Raw genomic sequence first — 17,522 nt, 5'->3', positions numbered from 1 at the left:
TTATTACAGTGTTTAACCACTCTGACAGTTAGGAAGTTTTTCCTAGTGTCTAATCTATACCTCCCTTGCTGCAGTTTAAGCCCATTTCTCTTTGTCCTATCCTTAGAGGCCACGGAGAACAATTTTTCTGCCTCCTCTTTGTAAAACTCTTTAAGGTACTTGAAAACCGCTATCATGTCCCCTCTAAATCTTCTCTTTTTCTAAACTGAACAAGGCCAGTTCTTTCAGTCTTCCCTCATAGCTCATGTTCTCTAGGCCTTTAATCATTCTTGTTGATCTTCTTTGGACCTTTTCCAATTTCTCCACATCTTTCTTGAAATGTGGTGCCTAGAAATGGACACAACACTCCAATTGAGGCCTAATAGCTCTGAGTAAGGCAGAAGAATGACTTCTTGTGTCTTGCCTACAACACTCCTGTTAATACATCCCAGAATCACTTTTGCTTTTTGGCAACAGCATCACACTGACTCATATTTCGCTTGTTATCCACTATGACCCCCAAGTCCCTTTCCGCAGTACTCCTTCCTAGACAGTCACTTCCCATTCTATATGTGTGAAGCTGATTGTTTCTTCATAAGTGGAGTACTTTGCATTTGTCCTTATTAAACTTCATCCTGTTTGCCTCAGACCATTTCTCCAGTTCGTCCAGATCATTCTGAATTATGAGACTCTCCTTCAAAGCAGTTGCAACCCCTCCCAGCTTAGTATCATCTGCAAACTTAATAAGCATACTCTCTATGCCAATATCTAAATTGTTGATGTAGATATTGAATAGAATTTGTCCCAAAATAGATCCCTATGGAACCCCACTTGTTATGCCCTTCCAGCGTGACTGCAAACCATTAATAACTACTCTCTGAGAATGGTTATCCAGCTAGTTATGCACCCACCTTACAGTGGCCCCAACTAAGTTGTATTTGCTTAGTTTATTGATACAAATATCATTCGAGACTGTGTCAAATGCCTTACTAAAGTCTAGGTATACTGCATCCACTGACTCTACCTTATCCACAAAACTTGTTATCCTGTCAAAAAAAAAAAAACTATCAGAGTGGTCTGGCATGATTTGTTTTTTCCAAATCCATGCTGGCTGTTACCTATCACCTTATTTTCATCCAGATGTTTGCAGATGACTTCCTTAGTTATTTGCTCCATTATCTTTCCCAGCACAGAAGTTAAACTGACTGGTCTGTAGTTTTCTGGGTTGTTCTTTTTTCTCTTTTTATAGATAGGTGCTAAGTTTGCCCTTTTCCAGTCTTCTGGAATCTCTCCCAACTTCTAGGACTTTTCAAAGGTGATAGCTAAAGGCTCAGAAACCTCCTCTGTCAGCTCCTTAAGTATTCTAGGATGTATTTCATCAGGCCCTGGTGACTTGAAGACATCTAATTTTTCTAAGTAATTTTAACCATTTCCTTATGCATTTTGTCCTCTAAACCTACCCACTTCCCACTAGCATGCACTATGTTAGGCACTTCTGCATTGGCCTTCTCGGTGAAGACCGAAACAAAGAAGCCGTTAAACACCTCTGCCATTTTCAAGTTTCTTGATACTGTTTCTCCCTCCTCACTGAGTAGTGAGCCTACCCTGTCGTTGTTCTTCCTCTTGCGTCTAATCTATTTATAGAATAACTTCTTGTTACCTTTTATGCCTCTAGCTAATTTGAGCTCGTTCTGTGCCTTGGCCTTTCTAATCTTTCCCCTGCATACACACATTGTTTGCTTATATAGATCTTTTGTAATTTTTCCTACTTTCTACTTTTTATGTGACTCCTTTTTGATTTTGAGACTGCAAGATCTCCTGGCTGAGCCAAGGTGGTCTTTTAACATACTTTCTAGCTTTCCTATGCAGTGGTATAGTTTGCTTTTGGGCCCTTAATAATGTCCCTTTGAAAAAATGGCCAGCTCTCCTCGGTTGTTTTTTCTTTTAATCTTGCTTCCCATGGGACCTTTCCTACCAGCTCTCTGAGTTTACCATAATTTGCTTTCCTGAAATCCATTGTCTCTATTTTGCTGTTCTCCCTTTCACTATTGCTTGGAATCATGAATTCTATGATGTCACAGTCACTTTCTCCCAAGCTACCTTCAACTTTCAAATTCTCGATGAGTTCCTCCCTGTTTGTTAAAAACACATCTAGACCTGCTTCCCCCCAGTAGCTTTTTCCACCTTCTGAAATAAAAAATTGTCATCCATGCAGTCCAGAAACTTTCTGGATATTCTGTGCCTCACTGTGTTAGTTTCCCAACATATATCTGCATAGTTGAAGTCCCCCATCACCACCAAGTCCTGAGTTTTGGATAATTTTGTTAATTGTTTACAGAAAGCCTCATCCACCTCTTCTACCTGGCTAGGTGGTCTGTAGTAGACCCCTATCGCAACATCACCCTTGTTTTTTACCCCTTTTAACTTAACCTAGAGACTCTCAACTTGTCTGTCTCCTGCATTCATCTCCACCTCAATCCAGGTTTGCGCATTTTTGATATATAAGGTAACACCTCCTCCCTGTTTACCAGGCCTGTCCTTCCTGAATAAGTTGTACCCTTCTATGCCAATATTCCAATCATGCGTATTATCCCACCAAGTTTCTGTGATACCAATTATATCATAGTTGTGTTTGTTTATTAGGATTTGAAGTTCTTTCTGTTTATTACCCATGCTTCTTGCATCTAAGATACTGATTTGCAAAAGCCCCCCACTTCTGCCTAGTCCTTCTTTTTTCTCTGCTATTATAGCCCAAGATCCCTCCTATTTCCAACCCAACTCCCAGGTCTCCAGGTTTTTTACTTACCTGTGGGCTTTGGTCACCTGTCCCTGTCAAACCTAGTTTAAAGCCCACCTCACTGGGTTAGCCAGTCTTGATCCAAAAACATCCTTCCCATTCCTCCAAAGGTGAATTCCATCTCTGTTTAACAATCCTTCATGGAGCAGCATCCCGTGATCGAGGATGCCAAATCGCTGCAGGTGACACCATCCTTGCAGGCAGGCATTCACCTCCAGAATGCACCTGTCTCTGCCTGTGCCCCTACCCTGGACAGGAAGGACTGAGGAGAACACCAATTGCACTCCCAACTCCTTCACCTGTACAGCCAGAGCCCCGTAGTTAGGCTTGATCTGCTCAGTGTTATACCTTGCAGTATCATTCGTGCTCACATGGATGAGTAGCATGAGGTAGTAGTCAGTAGGCCGAATAATCCACAACAACGCCTCTGTAATGTCTTGGATACGGGCTCCTGGCAGGCAGCATATCTCCTGGGATGACATGTCAGGGTGACAGATGGGCGCCTCCGTCCTGCTCAGAAGAGAGTCTCCTACCACCACTACCCTGTATTTCTTCCTTATAGTGGTGGCAGCAGACCTCCCAGCCCTGCCCTTCTCTGATTCACCTGTAGGGGGTGATTCCTTATCTTCTGTATCTCCCATATCCAGAATGGTTTAACAGTTTCCCAGTACCACAGTGGGAGGATTGGGAGCAGGAGTAGAGTACTGCCTGCTGTTGGAAATGACCAGCTGCCAGTGTCCCTCTTGAGCAATCTCCACCTCCACTGATGGTGTGTCAGTACTCTTTTGTGGTGGGACAGCTATCTTAACTTCAGCTGTCTCCACGCGAATACTTTCCAGGAATAACTCCTGGAGTCTAATACTCCTAAGCCTAGTTACCTCTTCCTGTAGTTCCACCACCTGCTTCCTGAGAGCTTTTCTCAGAAGACGCCTTCCACTTTGAATGTTTTCCCCAGCTTGGACTTTGGTAGATGGGCATTGCAAGTCGCAGTCCCTGCAAAACCACCCCAGGGTCTGGGTCGAGGCGTCCCTGGTCAGGAGGTCTGTCTGACTACAGGCACAGGTGGAGGAGACAGAAGCAGTGGTGGCACATGTGTTGCAGGTCTTCCTACCTATAGTGGAACCCCTCTGTCAAACTCCCTCTTAAAACTGACCTGTCTGCAGCCCCCTGCCCACTTCGCTCCCCTGATTGCTCCGACTCTGGCTTTTAAGACCTGCAAACCTCAGTCAGGCCTCTCCCTCCTTAGTCACACAGGCAAAGGCTGATACTGAGGCTGATCAAAGGCAGTCAAGGGAACACGGGATCAAAAAGATTCCAACCCTCCCAGGCACACAATCCCAACTGCCACAGTAACTGAAACTGAAATCACCTGCACTCAGAAATCAAAATGTAAACAGTTGGGCAAACTCAACGTGATAGTTTGGGATGTAGTTTTTTCGCGTGAAAGTTCTAGACAGTGCAAAAATGGAACTATCTTCCCTCTCAACTCACTTCTCAAAACTCCTTCCTGTTTGCAATCACCTGTTTGCAAGCTCCCCTGGTTGTTGGGGCGGGATTCTGCTCTCCAACTATATGTGTCTTCATCAGTGTCCATTGAGGTTAATAGAAGCCACAGATGCACATCGGTGGACAGAATCTAACCCCTTGTCACTAGTGATGTGTATTACCAACCTAAAGTAGAGTGACTTATTCAACAGAGACCGATAATGGAAGAGGAAACCTCTTTATTAATAATAAATTGACAACGATGGTGTTTATCACTTGTATAACATTTGACATGGTCAGAGTTCTTTACAAAACATTGTTTGCTTCAGTATAACTTATGTCATTCAGGGGTATGAATAAGCCAACTAACCAATGGAAGTTACACCAATCCAAATACTTGTGTGGATACTATGTTGGCAGGATTATCTCTCCTGCTACCTGTTCTCATGGAGGTGGATTTATTATCCTGATAGCAGAACATAGCACTGCAAGTATTGAATAGCCTGAACTCAGTCAAGTTTGCTAGTCTAAGGTGACACAGACAAGAAGAAGAGCGGCCTAATGAATCCACTTCCTTAAAACGCCTGAGAAATTCATGATTAAAATGGGCTTTGACTCCTGGGGATATTTAGCATGCAACCAAAGGAGAAGCTGCATGATCATCACCTGTTAATAGCTCTGAGTGCATTTAGTAACCATGAGTGCTACCTGGGAGTGTGTGTTATGAGAGGAGTGACTCACAGATCAGGAATGAAATATGTCCTTTCACAACATGATAAGGGAGAGAAAGCGATAGGAAATGAATGTACTGTAGTAGTGAGAAGTCACCAGTGTGGTGTCCTGACAAGTCTCCTGCTGGGTCAATGATGGTAGTCCTTCAGCCATATGGATAATCATTCAGCCCCAACTCCAAGGAAGCCCCCAAGGACCACGGAATCCAATAAGGATTGAAGGCACCTGAGCAAAATTTATTGTTAAATGAAGTACAGTAATAGTTGTCAGCAGACTCTGTTGAACCACTATGCATATGTACTCCATTATAATAGATTTGACTCAGTCAGTGACATGGAATCCATCACTCCCCCTAGATCAGACACAGACAATTCTGTGGGGGTACACTTTTATACACAGGTACAAACAAGTTCCACATCACTCCTGACATATCAGGTTGCCACACTCTGATGTACCTGGGTCCCGCTATTACCTTGTACATGGTGGTTTAACCAGAATTTCACTATCTATCTGCTGTCATCCTGGTCCTGTCCTCCACATGAGTCACTATTGTTCTTATCTTGTTCTGGGATTGGGCTATTCTGGTACTAACGTAAATGTATTTATCCACTATGCTGTCAGTTTAGATCAGGTGTGGCCAACACGTGACCCACAGCCCAGAATCTGGCCCACAGAACCTTTTCATCCAGCCTGCAAAGCCAGCAGTGGTGCCATTTTGTTAGCTGGCTGTGGAGTGCAGGGTTGGCAACTGGTGGCTCTGGAGCACACATGTCTCTTTAAAGAGTCATTTGAGGCTCCCGATGCTTCCACCACTGACTCCCTGTGCTGCTGCACTGAAATAATGGAACTCAGTTTAATTGGTTTAATGGCAAGCAGGAGAGGTCGGGGGGGTGATGGTTTGTGGCTGAGAAGGGTTAAGCCTGGGAGTACGGGTGGGGTTGGGACTGTGAGGGGTTAAACCTGAAGATGGGGGTGGGGTTGGGACTGAGAGGGGTTAAGCCTTGGGGTGGGGTGAGGTTGGGGCTGAGAGGGGTTAAACCTGGGAATAGAGGGGTGGTTTTGAGGCTATTTTGTGCTTGGCCTCAGAAAAATATATAAAAAATTGCTATGTGGCCCCTGATCGAAAAAGGTTGGCCACCTCTGGTTTAGACCCTATTCTGAGCCTGGGTCAGTATGTTTATTATATTGCTGGAGAATGCTGGTGAGTAACCAGGAAACTGAAAGTACAGTTGGAATGGGAGCTAGCAAGGAATGTGAGGAGTAACAAGATGGGTGTCTGCAGGGGTTTCCGCAGGCATGTGAACAATAAGAGGGTGATCAGAGGGTGTGGGGCCATTAATGAGGGAGGTAACCTAGTGACTGATGATGTGGGTAAAGCTGAAGTACTTAATGCTTTTTTTGCCTCAGTCTTCACAGACAAGATCAGTTCCCAATCTACGGCGGTAGGCAATGCAGTATGGGAAGGAGGTGGGCAGCCCTTGGTGGAGAAGGAACAGGTTAAGAGCTCTTAGAAAAGTTAGTGGTACCAAATCCATGGGTCCAGATTTAATGCACCCAAGGGTACTGAGGGAATTGGCAGATGTCATTGCAGAGCCTTTGGCCATCATCGTTGAAAACTGGTGGAGATCAGGAGAGATCCCAGATGACTGAAAAAAAGGAAATGTAGTGTCCATCTTTGAAAAAAGGAAAGAAGGACACAATGCAGGGAACTATAGACAGGTCAGCCTTGCCTTAGTCCCTGGAAAAATCATGGAGGGGATCCTCAAGGAATCCATTTTGGAGCACTTGGAAAAGGGGAAAGTGATCAAGAGTAGCCAACATGGATTCACCAAGAGCAAGTTGTGCCTGACCTGTCTGATTAGCTCTTATGATGAGGTAACTGGCTCTGTGTACATGGGGAAGTCAATGGATGTGATATACCTTGACTTTAGCAAAGCTTTTATACAGTGTCCCACAACATTCTTGTCCATAAGTTAAGGAAGTATGGATTGGATACATGGACTGTAAGATGGATAGAAAGCTTGCTTGATGGACAGGCCCAACAGGTGTTGGTCAATGGCTCAATGTCTGATTGGCAGTCAGTTTCAAGTGGAGTGCCCCAAGGACTGGTTCTGGGGCTGGTGTTGTTCAATATGTTTATTAGTGACCTGAATGAGGGACTGATTGCACCCTCAGCAAGTTTGCAGATGGCACAAAAGTAGGGGGAGAGGTAGATAGGTTGGAGGGGAGAAAGAGAAATCAGAGTGACCTAGATAAATTGGAGCATTAGGCCAAAAGAAATTTGAGGTTCAACAAGGACAAGTGCAGAGTCCTGCACTTGGGACAGAAGAATCCCAAGCAATGTTACAGGCTGGGGACCGACTGGCTAAGTAGCAGTACAGCAGAAAAGGACCTGGGGATTATAGTGGATGAGAGGCTGGGTATGAGTCAACAGTGTGGCCTTGTAGCCAAGAAGGCTAATGGCATATTGGGGTGCATTAGGAGAAGTATTTCCAGCAGATCTAGAGAAGCTATTATTCATCTCTACTCAGCAGTGGTGAGGCCACATCTGGAGTATTGCATCCGGTTGTGCCCCCCCACCCCCAAATATAAAAAGGATGTGGACACATTGGAGTGGATTCAGTGGAAGGCAACGAAAATGATTAGGGGTCTGGAGCACATGACCTATGAGGAGAGGCTGAGAGATTTGGGCTTATTTAGTTTGCAGAAGAGAAGACTGAGGGGCAATTTGATAGCAGTCTTCAACCTTCTGAAAGGGGGCTCTAAAGAGGATGGAGAGAGACTGTTCTCAGTGGTGACAGATGACAGAATAAGGAGCAGTGGTCTAAAGTTACAGAGTGGGAGGTGTAGGTTGGATATCAGGAAAAACTATTTCACCAGGAGGGTAGTGAAGGACTGGAATGTGTTACCAAGAGAGGTGGTGGAATATCTATCCATAGAGGTTTTTAAGTCCTGGCTTGACATAGTCCTGACTGGGATGAGTCAGATGGGGTTAATCCTGCTTTGGGCAGGGGTCTGGACTAGATGACCTCCTGAGGCCCTTTCCAGCCCTAGAATTCTATGATTCTATGATTATTTGTGCTGAGTGTGTTGGTAACAAAATGTTTCTTCATGAGTTGTTCTGTTACTCTTCTGGAATGTGCTCGGAATCTGTGCCTAGCACCTTTTACTATGTTATACCATTAACCCTGTTCGTATCAGACTCTGTTAGCAAACCTGTCTCTTGCTCACAGCTTAGCATTAGCAAAGTCTTGACCATCCTGCCCTAGGCCTATGATCTATAGGCTTAAGTTTCAGGCCCTACTATGATCAGAAGTGGAAATAAAAACTTCTGAAGCCATAAGTTTTCATGTTCCTATCTTCCAGTGCTTATCTTTAACTTCACCTTCTTCTTGTTCGTGTGTCTTTCATTTGCATTAAGGATTTGCATGTGGTATAGGGTGAAAAAACGCTTGTTACTCTTCTGTTGGCTCTCTCTTATTTCCTCTGTGCCTTGTTCTAGTGACTATTCTGCTTTCCATGTCTCCACCATCACTCTGAAACTAGAGGAAAATGTTTTAAAATATACTTAAAAATTTGAGGCAAACATTTTTTTTCAAGGTAAATTCTATTTATGTCTATAATAACACAACTTTTGTCTTGTATCTCAACTGTCTCTGAAAATTTATACATGTTAAATAAGCCATAATTCCCTTTGAAACAAACAGTTTTTCCCTATTCTAACACAAGGAAATTGTGGCACAGAGATTTTAAGGGTCAGATTTTCAAAAATTACTTGTAAATATGGGTGACTTAATTTTTAGGTACCAGCTTTAGTGAATCAGTGGCAGCTAAGGATGCTTAGCACCAGACAGGATTCAGCCCCTCATGGATAGCTCAACATGTCCTGAGTTCCTTTCCCCAAAATGCACCATTTACCACCATGCTCTTTGTATTAAATTCTAGTGCAGGCTCCCAAATTCCCCCATAGAGACTGGGTTATTATCTCACATCAGTTTAAATCAGGAGCATCTCCACTGCAGCCAGTCGAATTATACTGGAGTAGAGCACACAGCTGAGATCAGAATGAGATTCAGAAAGAGGATCCTGTACCTTTTCCCTTCCACTTGTCTCATCTGCTTCACGGACTCTCTGTGACCTGGGAAAGTAACAAACAGGTGCAGACCTATCAGAGACGGTCTATTAAAATGATAAAGTACAGAACCTTCTTTGACATTTATATAAGACAGCATCTCTCTTTCTAGTAACGGACCAAATCCTCACCTTTGGGGACAGCCTGACTAGTAAGGGAATTCCATTTGCCCAGAGGCGTTGGGGTTGCAACAGTCAACCTGCTGATGCACTCCTGCACAGGAGACAGAGCTAGTGGATCAGTGTAATCCCAGGTGCACTGCTCCCCAATCTACCCCTATAACTTCTTTGATGAAACACAGAGCAATCTCGCATTGCGGCACGGCCCCTCCTCCATTCACTCTCTATTCTCTGCTCCTTCCTCAGTTGCCCCATTTTATTCTTAAACCAGCCAGTATAGTAACAAATCATATTAATGTATTAGCAGTTAGCTTATTTAATACCACTAGAGCACTTCCAACTGATATAGAAAGCTGTATCATAGAGGATGATAATAATGTTAATAAGGGTCTATTAAAATCATGGGCTTGAGTCCTTACTTCCCAATCCCCTAAGAAAGTGATTAATGGAAAACACATCCACATTTCACAAATTTCCCTCAACATTTGTAGTATTCCCATCACGGTCTGTGGGCAACTCCAGAAACTTGCTGTAATAATTCAGATGTGGTTTATTCTGACAGCCATTATTATTTATGCAGACCACATTTTTGGAACAGTATTGCTTTTGGTCATGAAACCCACATAGCTATAAATCCAAACTGTTAAAATGCCTCCAAGACTAGGGCTTAAGACAAATCTAGGTTTCAGTAGTATTTCCAGCGTCAGAGGACTGAGATACATTTTCAAGTGGTGGTTCTTGTTTTTTCAAATTGTATCTGGAATGATATTTATCAGCTCTGAAGGCTTGGGCAGCAATCTTTTGTGGCATTAAAGAGTTGAGCCACTGCAGGTCCTGCAAAAGCCACTTGCTCCAAATGCCACCTTAGGCGTCATGTCAAGTAGACAGATGCTGTAGACAGAACATACAAAGCCACACTCATCCCTGGTGTAACCCCATCTAGGTCTACGAAAGTACACAAAAGAGGACTGTGGTCAAGTGCTGCTGAGTAAGTGAGAGTAGCTAAGTGACCTTTTGGATCAGGGATGAGACTGAGACTTTTAGTGAATGCTTATTCAATGCCTAGCACGGTGGGAGTGCCCATCCTGGCTGGGGACAAAAGGTGTCTCCACAATAATAATACTAGATAGCTGTTGCATCTATGCACCAAATCTGGTGTGACTCTTGTGGATACTGTACTTAACCTGCAGATACTGTGTTAAATTGGTTTTGATGTCCCTTTTCTGCAGTACAGTTTAAAATGTATGTACAAAAAGGGAATATTGGAAAAGAAAGAAAACATTCCTACCTCTTCTTTCTCTCCACAGTATGTCCATTCTTACGTCAAAAATTTTACAAGTGACATGTTCCAGGAATTCCTGAAGCACCTCTGGCAGTGTGCTGATGACTTCCGAAATGTAATAAGGCATGACATGTGGCGGCAGATGTTCACTGACCTCTTCCTGCACTGTGACCATGGAAAGGTAGCTAAAGAAACTCTCAAAACATAATGGACATGGTCATGGTTCTGATCCAGTATCTCACATTAGTGTAATGTTTATTTTTTTCATTCCTATTCAGTGGCTCCAAGCTCTTTTCTGAAATTGAGTCAGCCTTATGTTGTAAGAGAACCCTTGTTACACAGCAAAACAGGTTGAGACTTGTGCTGTTAAGCAATGGAAAAGCCACTGTGCTGCGTCTCGTAGGCTATACTAATTGATTCAGGCTTGCAGGATTTGGGCTCTGGGACTAAATATTGTGGAGTCGGTGTTTGGTCTGAAGCAGAGCCCTGAGAACCCTCTCTTCACAAGTCAATTGACCCAGGTTCTGAATCTCAGTGCAGCAGTTTCTTTTTGTTGCAATGTAGATGTAACACAAAAACAGTCAAAATCCTGTCTCCATCACCTTATATTTACCCCCTCTTACCTGTGGTGTGTATCTCATTCATCACCTATCTGCTGGTATTCATTGCAGGCCTACCCAGAATGAATGAACTGCTCTATAATGTTATTCGAATTAGGTCATTACCGCTAAGAGAATAGAATTACAGAGCACATGCTAGCCTCAAGAATGTGTTTTAGAGAATTAGGGCAACAAGGTGGGTATTGGACCAACTTTTTTTGTTGAAAGATACAACCTCCCCCACCTTATCTCTCTGTCTCAACCAGGAGACATTTAAGTTCCTGATCCCAGAAATATCAAACAGACACACAGAGGCCATGTCTACACTTGCAAGTACATTTGAAAGTAATTTCAAAAGAATCCCGTCTTTCAAAATTCCCCACGGAATTAACTTTGAAAGAACAGGGCCATTACCTTGAAGTCAGGCCTCTGTTCCTGTGGTGGGAAGAACACTCCATTTCAAAAGACTCTGTTGAAAGAGACCAATTGTAGATGCTCCACAGATGGTTCTTTTGAAAGAGGGAGTCGACCATGGTGCCGATCAGCTGGTGGGTGGCGGCACTACTCACTGCACAAGCGGAGCTCTAAGGCTCCGCTTTCCAGCCGCGTTTAAAGATGCAGGCTCCTACACACCCCCGGGCAGGAAGCTGAGAGTGTGCAGGCAGCACGGAGGCCATGCTACTCTCCAGCCTGCTGCCTGCCGTGGCCCCCCCGTCCAGTCCCCCATGCTCCCTGCTCCCATGGCCAGCCAACCAGACCCCTGCCCACTCCAGGGGTCCCACAAGGAGAGCGGGGAGCCCTCCCAGGAGTTCACCCCCCCCAGATGGAGGTCAAGCTCCAGGACCTCCTCTCCCTATGGGAGGATGAGGAGGTTCTGCACCAAGTGGAGGTCTGTTATTGCAGCCCCATGGCCTTAGAGTGGTTTTCCAAGGGTCTCACTGGCTAGGACCACCTTGCCCGCACCCTAGACCAGATGAGCTCCAAAGCTAAAGAGCTCCGCCAGGGCTACTGCAAGGCCCAGGACATGGCCAGATGCTCAGGGCAGCACCCACCAGCTCCCCCTACTTCAAAGATCTTGACTGCCTCCTCGGGCCCAAGGAAGTGGGAACCCCAGCCATTGTCCTGGACACAGCGGAGTTGGAGACTCAGCCAAAGCCGGAGATGGGGATGGAGGGCAAGGCGCCCACGGGCTGGTACGGTGACCCAACACCATCAGCAATGATGAGGGTTTAAGAGAGGGGGCCCTTGTCATTGATATCGTGTCTGGGCTGTCCAGCCGGGCTCCCTCCACCGTATCTCGCCTGAGTTCCTGGAGGGACCGTCAGGTAGGTGTCAGGCATGCCAGTTGCCCCGGGATCTGGGGAGGGGGTGCTCAGTCCTGCCTGGGGTGGCTGCAATGCACCTGCATGGCTGCCAGCCCTGGTCCACGTGAAACCCAGACAGCCATGCCCCACAGGCCATGGGGGGCCGGTGCGTGGCACTCAGCACCATGCAGTTGGGCTAGCATAACAGGCTGCACAGCTGTGGCAGGACTGGGGGGCGGAGGGGAGACCACGCCCATGCCCATGCCCACGCCTGTGCCACCCATGCTGGAAACCATGGGATCCAGACATCACAGGGCCCCCTGAATAGGGAGGGGAGGGGAGGCATGGGAACACAGGCGCTATTGCACAGGACTTATAGCCTGTTCTTCTGTCCCATTCTGTCTCCACAGCTCCAGCAGCTGTCAGCCAGATGAGCCCCATCCCTGGGCCCAGGAGCCCAACCACGGAGGGTGAGGGGAAGCAGCCCAGACCCCGACCAGAGACAGCACGGGACTGCCACCAGCGCATCCGCTGGCGCCACCAGGGTGGGGAGAAGGAGAAGGTGGGGGATCCTGCCCACACTGCAGCCCTGTAGGACCTCACAGGCATGCTGCAGTAGTGGCTCACGATCAAGCGTCAGGCCTGGGACTGAATGTTGTCCAACTTGGATGCCCTGGTCCAGGCCGTGACCACCCACCTGGCCCCACCTGCTACCCCTTTGTGAGCCACTCCTGCCCCTGGCCCTTCCACCCCCACTCCTCTGTCTCCTGCCCCCCCGTCACCTGGCCCCCGTCCAACCTCCCCCCCCATGCCAGCCCCCGTCACCCTCTCCCTCTCCACCCCGCCCCCCAGCTCTAGCCTCCCTCAGTATTCCCCCCACACCACACCACCACTAGCCCGATCTCGCTGCCCTGGTCCCAGCCCACTTCCCCTGGCCAGCCTCCTCCAGCTGGCTTGCATGCTCATGGGCTGTCTATGCAGAGGTGACTCCCACTGTCCCCAAATCCCCTGTGCTGACCTCAGCGAGGCTGCGGAGGCTGTGACCCAGCCACACCCCTACCTCCCCGTGCTCCCAGCCACAGCTCAGCCCTGAGAGGGCCTCAGATGTGGGGTGTAGGGGCAGACGTGGGTGACAGGGATCCTGTCCCTCGACACCCATCGAGGGTTAAGACCCCCCTCCCCAACCCCTGGACCTCCTGGGGCACTGGTGGCCACCCACCCTGGCCTGCACCACCCCTGTAAATAGTTCCCCCATAGCCCCGTAAATAGTTTTGACGCTTATGAGCATGAACGCATTGTGGGTACATGTGCAATAAGCTGTTTATTTGTGGATACCCCTATGTCCCCGTGTATGTGTGGGTGGTGGAGGTGGAGGGTGTATGTGTGGGGGTGGTGGGGGGGTGTCAATGTGGCTCCTGGGAGAAAGCCTCCTGAAGGCCCTCCCTTACCGGCACCCTGTACCACTGGCCCTGGTGGCACAAGGCGGCGGGCAGCTGCTTGTATCTACGCCCGGCCTCGGCAGCCTATCTGTGCACAAATGGCTCTTGCTTGGCTTCCATCAGGTTGTGCAGGGGGCAGCACACTCCGACCACTGCGGGGACGTTGGGGAGGCCCACCTCCAGCCTGGTTAGGGGACATCGGAAGACCCCTTCAAGCATCCAGATGCCTGCTTTACTGTATTCCAGGCCTGGTTGAGCTGGTCATTAAAAACGTCCTTTGTCGGCTGGGTGTGACCTGTGTATGGAGTCATGAGCCAGGCCGGAGGGTGATTTTCACCCTTTTCTTAGTGGGAGTGCTGGCCTCTTGCGGGTGTCGTGGTGCCGGATGCCTGGGGTGAGCCATTGGCACAGCTCCAGGAATGTCCCCTTGATCATCCTGAAGGTCTGCAGCCACCAGTCGTCTCCCCAGTCTTCCAGCACCAGCTGGTCCCACCAGTCACTGTTCGTGGGAAAGCCCCACAACTGGCTGTTTGCCTGGGGGACCAGGTGAGGGCATCATGCCCTGAGGATGACCTCCCCAAGCCACTGCAAAACTGCAGCCAGCACCATGGTCAGCACACTGGCCACGGTCTCAACTGGGGGGGGAGCTGCTCGGGGTCTGTTGGGTGGCCCAGGGCGCTTCCTCCACTTGTTCTCCCTCTGCCTGCCTGAGGACAGCTAGCCAGCCCTCAGCGTGTGCAGGCCGAGGCTCCTGGAGGTGGGGGGTTTTGAAGTGCAGCTGGTGTTGGCTCTGGAAAGGCTTGGCCACCATGCGACCCTGCCCACAGCATTTCCTGGCCCTGTACTTTCAAAAAGATGCCCTGGGCCATGTGGATGTTCTCTTTCAAAAGAGCGGTGGGGCCTTTCGAAGGTGTGTCCTCTTTACTCTCATTCTTTGATAATAGAAACCTGCACATACAAGCACAGAGGTGCGGGAGAAGGGATGGTATCAGACATTTTCCAACATCGTTTAGTAATTGCCATCTCTCTGCCTTTGATAAAAATGACATCTCAGAAAAGAATCATTTAATGCTAGAATCGAGTGAGAAGAGATCGGATGTCTGCCAGCATGAACACTAGTCTTTGCAGAAAGAATAGTAATCACAGTAAAAACATGGCATCTCCTGTTATCAGCTTAGGCAGACTTGCTCACTAGTTACAAACAGGATTACTACACTTCTTTTGGCTCTGACATGGCTCCCCTGCCAGGGCTATAATCAGTCCATGCTGTGTGTAACCACAGGAAAGACCAGAGAGGCAATCTAATCCATAAAGACCTCTGACTTTTTGAATGTGATCTATCACTTGAGGCAGTCATTTTGTGAAGCACAGCAAACTAGTTGTTTGTATTTCCTAATTTGCATTTGTTGACTGGCAGGCAATTATTCCCATTTTGCAGGGAGGAGTGGTATTCTCTGTCTCAGTTACTTACAATTATGGGCATTAATGGGTACAAAACTGAGAAAGTAGTATTTAAACTATAGTCTGATGTCAGGTCAGCAAGACTCCCCTGACTCCCTACTCAATTGTACCCCAAAACAAAGACAGAATAAAATTTAAAGTTCTATTCTACTCCTGTAATGGAAAGACACTAAAATTTAAAGCTCATGGCCTCACTGTGCCTAGATATGCTTAGCATAGTTCCATTTGACATTGTAACTGTTATCTGCTTGAATATACGGTGTGTTTTCGGCCCTGGACCTTAGAAAGTCATTGATGACAGTAACAGATTATTTTTTAAAATAACGCATAACTGACATGTTATCTGATTCCTCTCCAGACGAAAAAAGAGCAAGGATTTCCTTACCATTAGTCATCATGGAAATGCTGCCCTGGGCAGCATCAAGGGTATTTTGTTTATCACAGTATTCACCTCTCCTACACATAATGCAGAATAATCAAAATTTAACTGCTGGTTTTTCACTGTTCAGCTTGGGGATTTGACAATGAGTTATAAAGCCTTTGCTGGAAGAAATTCAGAATAGTCACTCAGAGGTTGCATGAAATTAGATAGGGTGTCTCAGTTCAGTTCTCACAAGAACTCACTTGGCACTAATTTGTTGGTCCCTTTGTTGTCAATCTCAGTGCAAAAGCCAAGGGCTGACTGAGCCATGAAGCCTGAACTAATTCTTCTCCCTGCTAGGGGTAGACCCATTATGCCAGGCAAAGGCATATTTTATGGAGCAGTACCAGGATAGTTGCCTTGCTGCTATTTATGGCGTGCTGAACCTTCTCTGCAGATCAGTGAAGGACTCAGGCTTCCAGGATGGCAGTCTGAAAACTTTCATCACCCCAAATTCATACACCAGAATTATGAAACATAGTTTTCACAGAGAATAGTGTTGCAAGGAGAAGGCCTTATTATAAATGTATTGCAACTTTGTTGTGAGCAGCAGTGACGTGATTTTCTTAGTGTAACCTTCTCCCCATCCTTTCTCCCGTCCCAACCTTGTACTATCATAATCCCCCCAAAGGAATTAGAGGGGGAGCTGAGTTAGTCTGTATCTTCAAAAACAGCATCAGATGAAGCGGGTCTTTGCCCACGAAAGCTGATGCTCCAAGAGATGTGTTAGTCTGTAAGGTGCCAACATGACTTCTTGTTTCCAAAAGGAATTTATGGAGTCTTTGTCCTATGATAGCCATGTGATTGACAGTGCTCTGACAAAGCCATAAGAATACAGCAGTTTACATCAAATTTAAAACAAGCGGGAAATCCATCCACAGTCCATGTCCAAGAATTTCTTTCCACACTTAAATATTTTGTGCCTTTACTGTTTTTCAACATCTTTCTATTTGTCCACAAAATACAAGGATTTTGACTTGGTAAAAAGCACTGTAACCATGATCATATTTATTTTCTTTAAACAAGTTAATTTTATTATTAACTTTAATTGCTTTTTGGAGAAAATGAAAGTTTGCATTAGTGCTGACAAATGTCAGAGAAACTTTCAAGTGTTTGTGATTGATAACTGCTGAAAGAATCATAGGGGAAAGAAAGGTGGGGGTATAATAATACTCAAGTAAGTATCCAAACATTCCACCAGTGACATTTTAATATCTTCCAAAATAGGTGTTCACAAGTGTGTGTTTGGGTTGATGTTAAGGACGTGCAGAATTAGATGTGGGATATTGAATACAGAAGTATGCTACGTAAAAAGCATGATCTTTTCCTGGGAAACAAGAAACGTTAGTACTCTGATGTCAAGAAGAAGCAGGGACTTGGAAATAAACTGTAAATATGTTAAATTTCAGAGAGAGAATTATGTGATTACATTTGTTTGAACACTACATGCAGCTGAAATACAGCTGGAAATCCCAGCACTTCTGACCCATCAGCAACGGCCACAGTTTTGCCTTTACCCATAGTTGCAGAGGTTGGTGCCCTCCAACCTAGAGGTGGCTGAATTTCAGTGTGGTTGTATGCTTAGAGTTTATGAAATAGTTTGAATCCCTCAAGATGCAAGTTATTACAGTAATACAGAATATAATGTAGCTGGTTCCTACATTTTCAGCATTATCCTGCTCTCCTTGGAGCCTTTTGCTTCTGCATCTCCAATTATCCAACTCTTGTTGAGTTTCAGACCCTTTCAGGAGCTTCTGATTGTCATCCGGTAT

The 17,522-nt window shown here is 46.3% G+C and overlaps 1 protein-coding gene across 1 annotated transcript in view; it reads left to right on the top strand.

Annotated features, from left to right (window-relative positions):
• Nucleotides 1–17,522, top strand: part of EFCAB5 (EF-hand calcium binding domain 5) — a 108,997-nt gene that overhangs the window by 53,558 nt on the left and 37,917 nt on the right. The window contains 1 exon segment of the mRNA XM_075014111.1: nucleotides 10,552–10,707. Within this exon segment, the coding sequence (XP_074870212.1) occupies nucleotides 10,552–10,707 (156 nt within the window).

This window comes from Carettochelys insculpta, chromosome 19, assembly GCF_033958435.1.
Source record: "Carettochelys insculpta isolate YL-2023 chromosome 19, ASM3395843v1, whole genome shotgun sequence".
NCBI lineage: Eukaryota > Metazoa > Chordata > Testudines > Carettochelyidae > Carettochelys > Carettochelys insculpta.
This window is presented reverse-complemented; position numbering and strand designations above follow the sequence as displayed.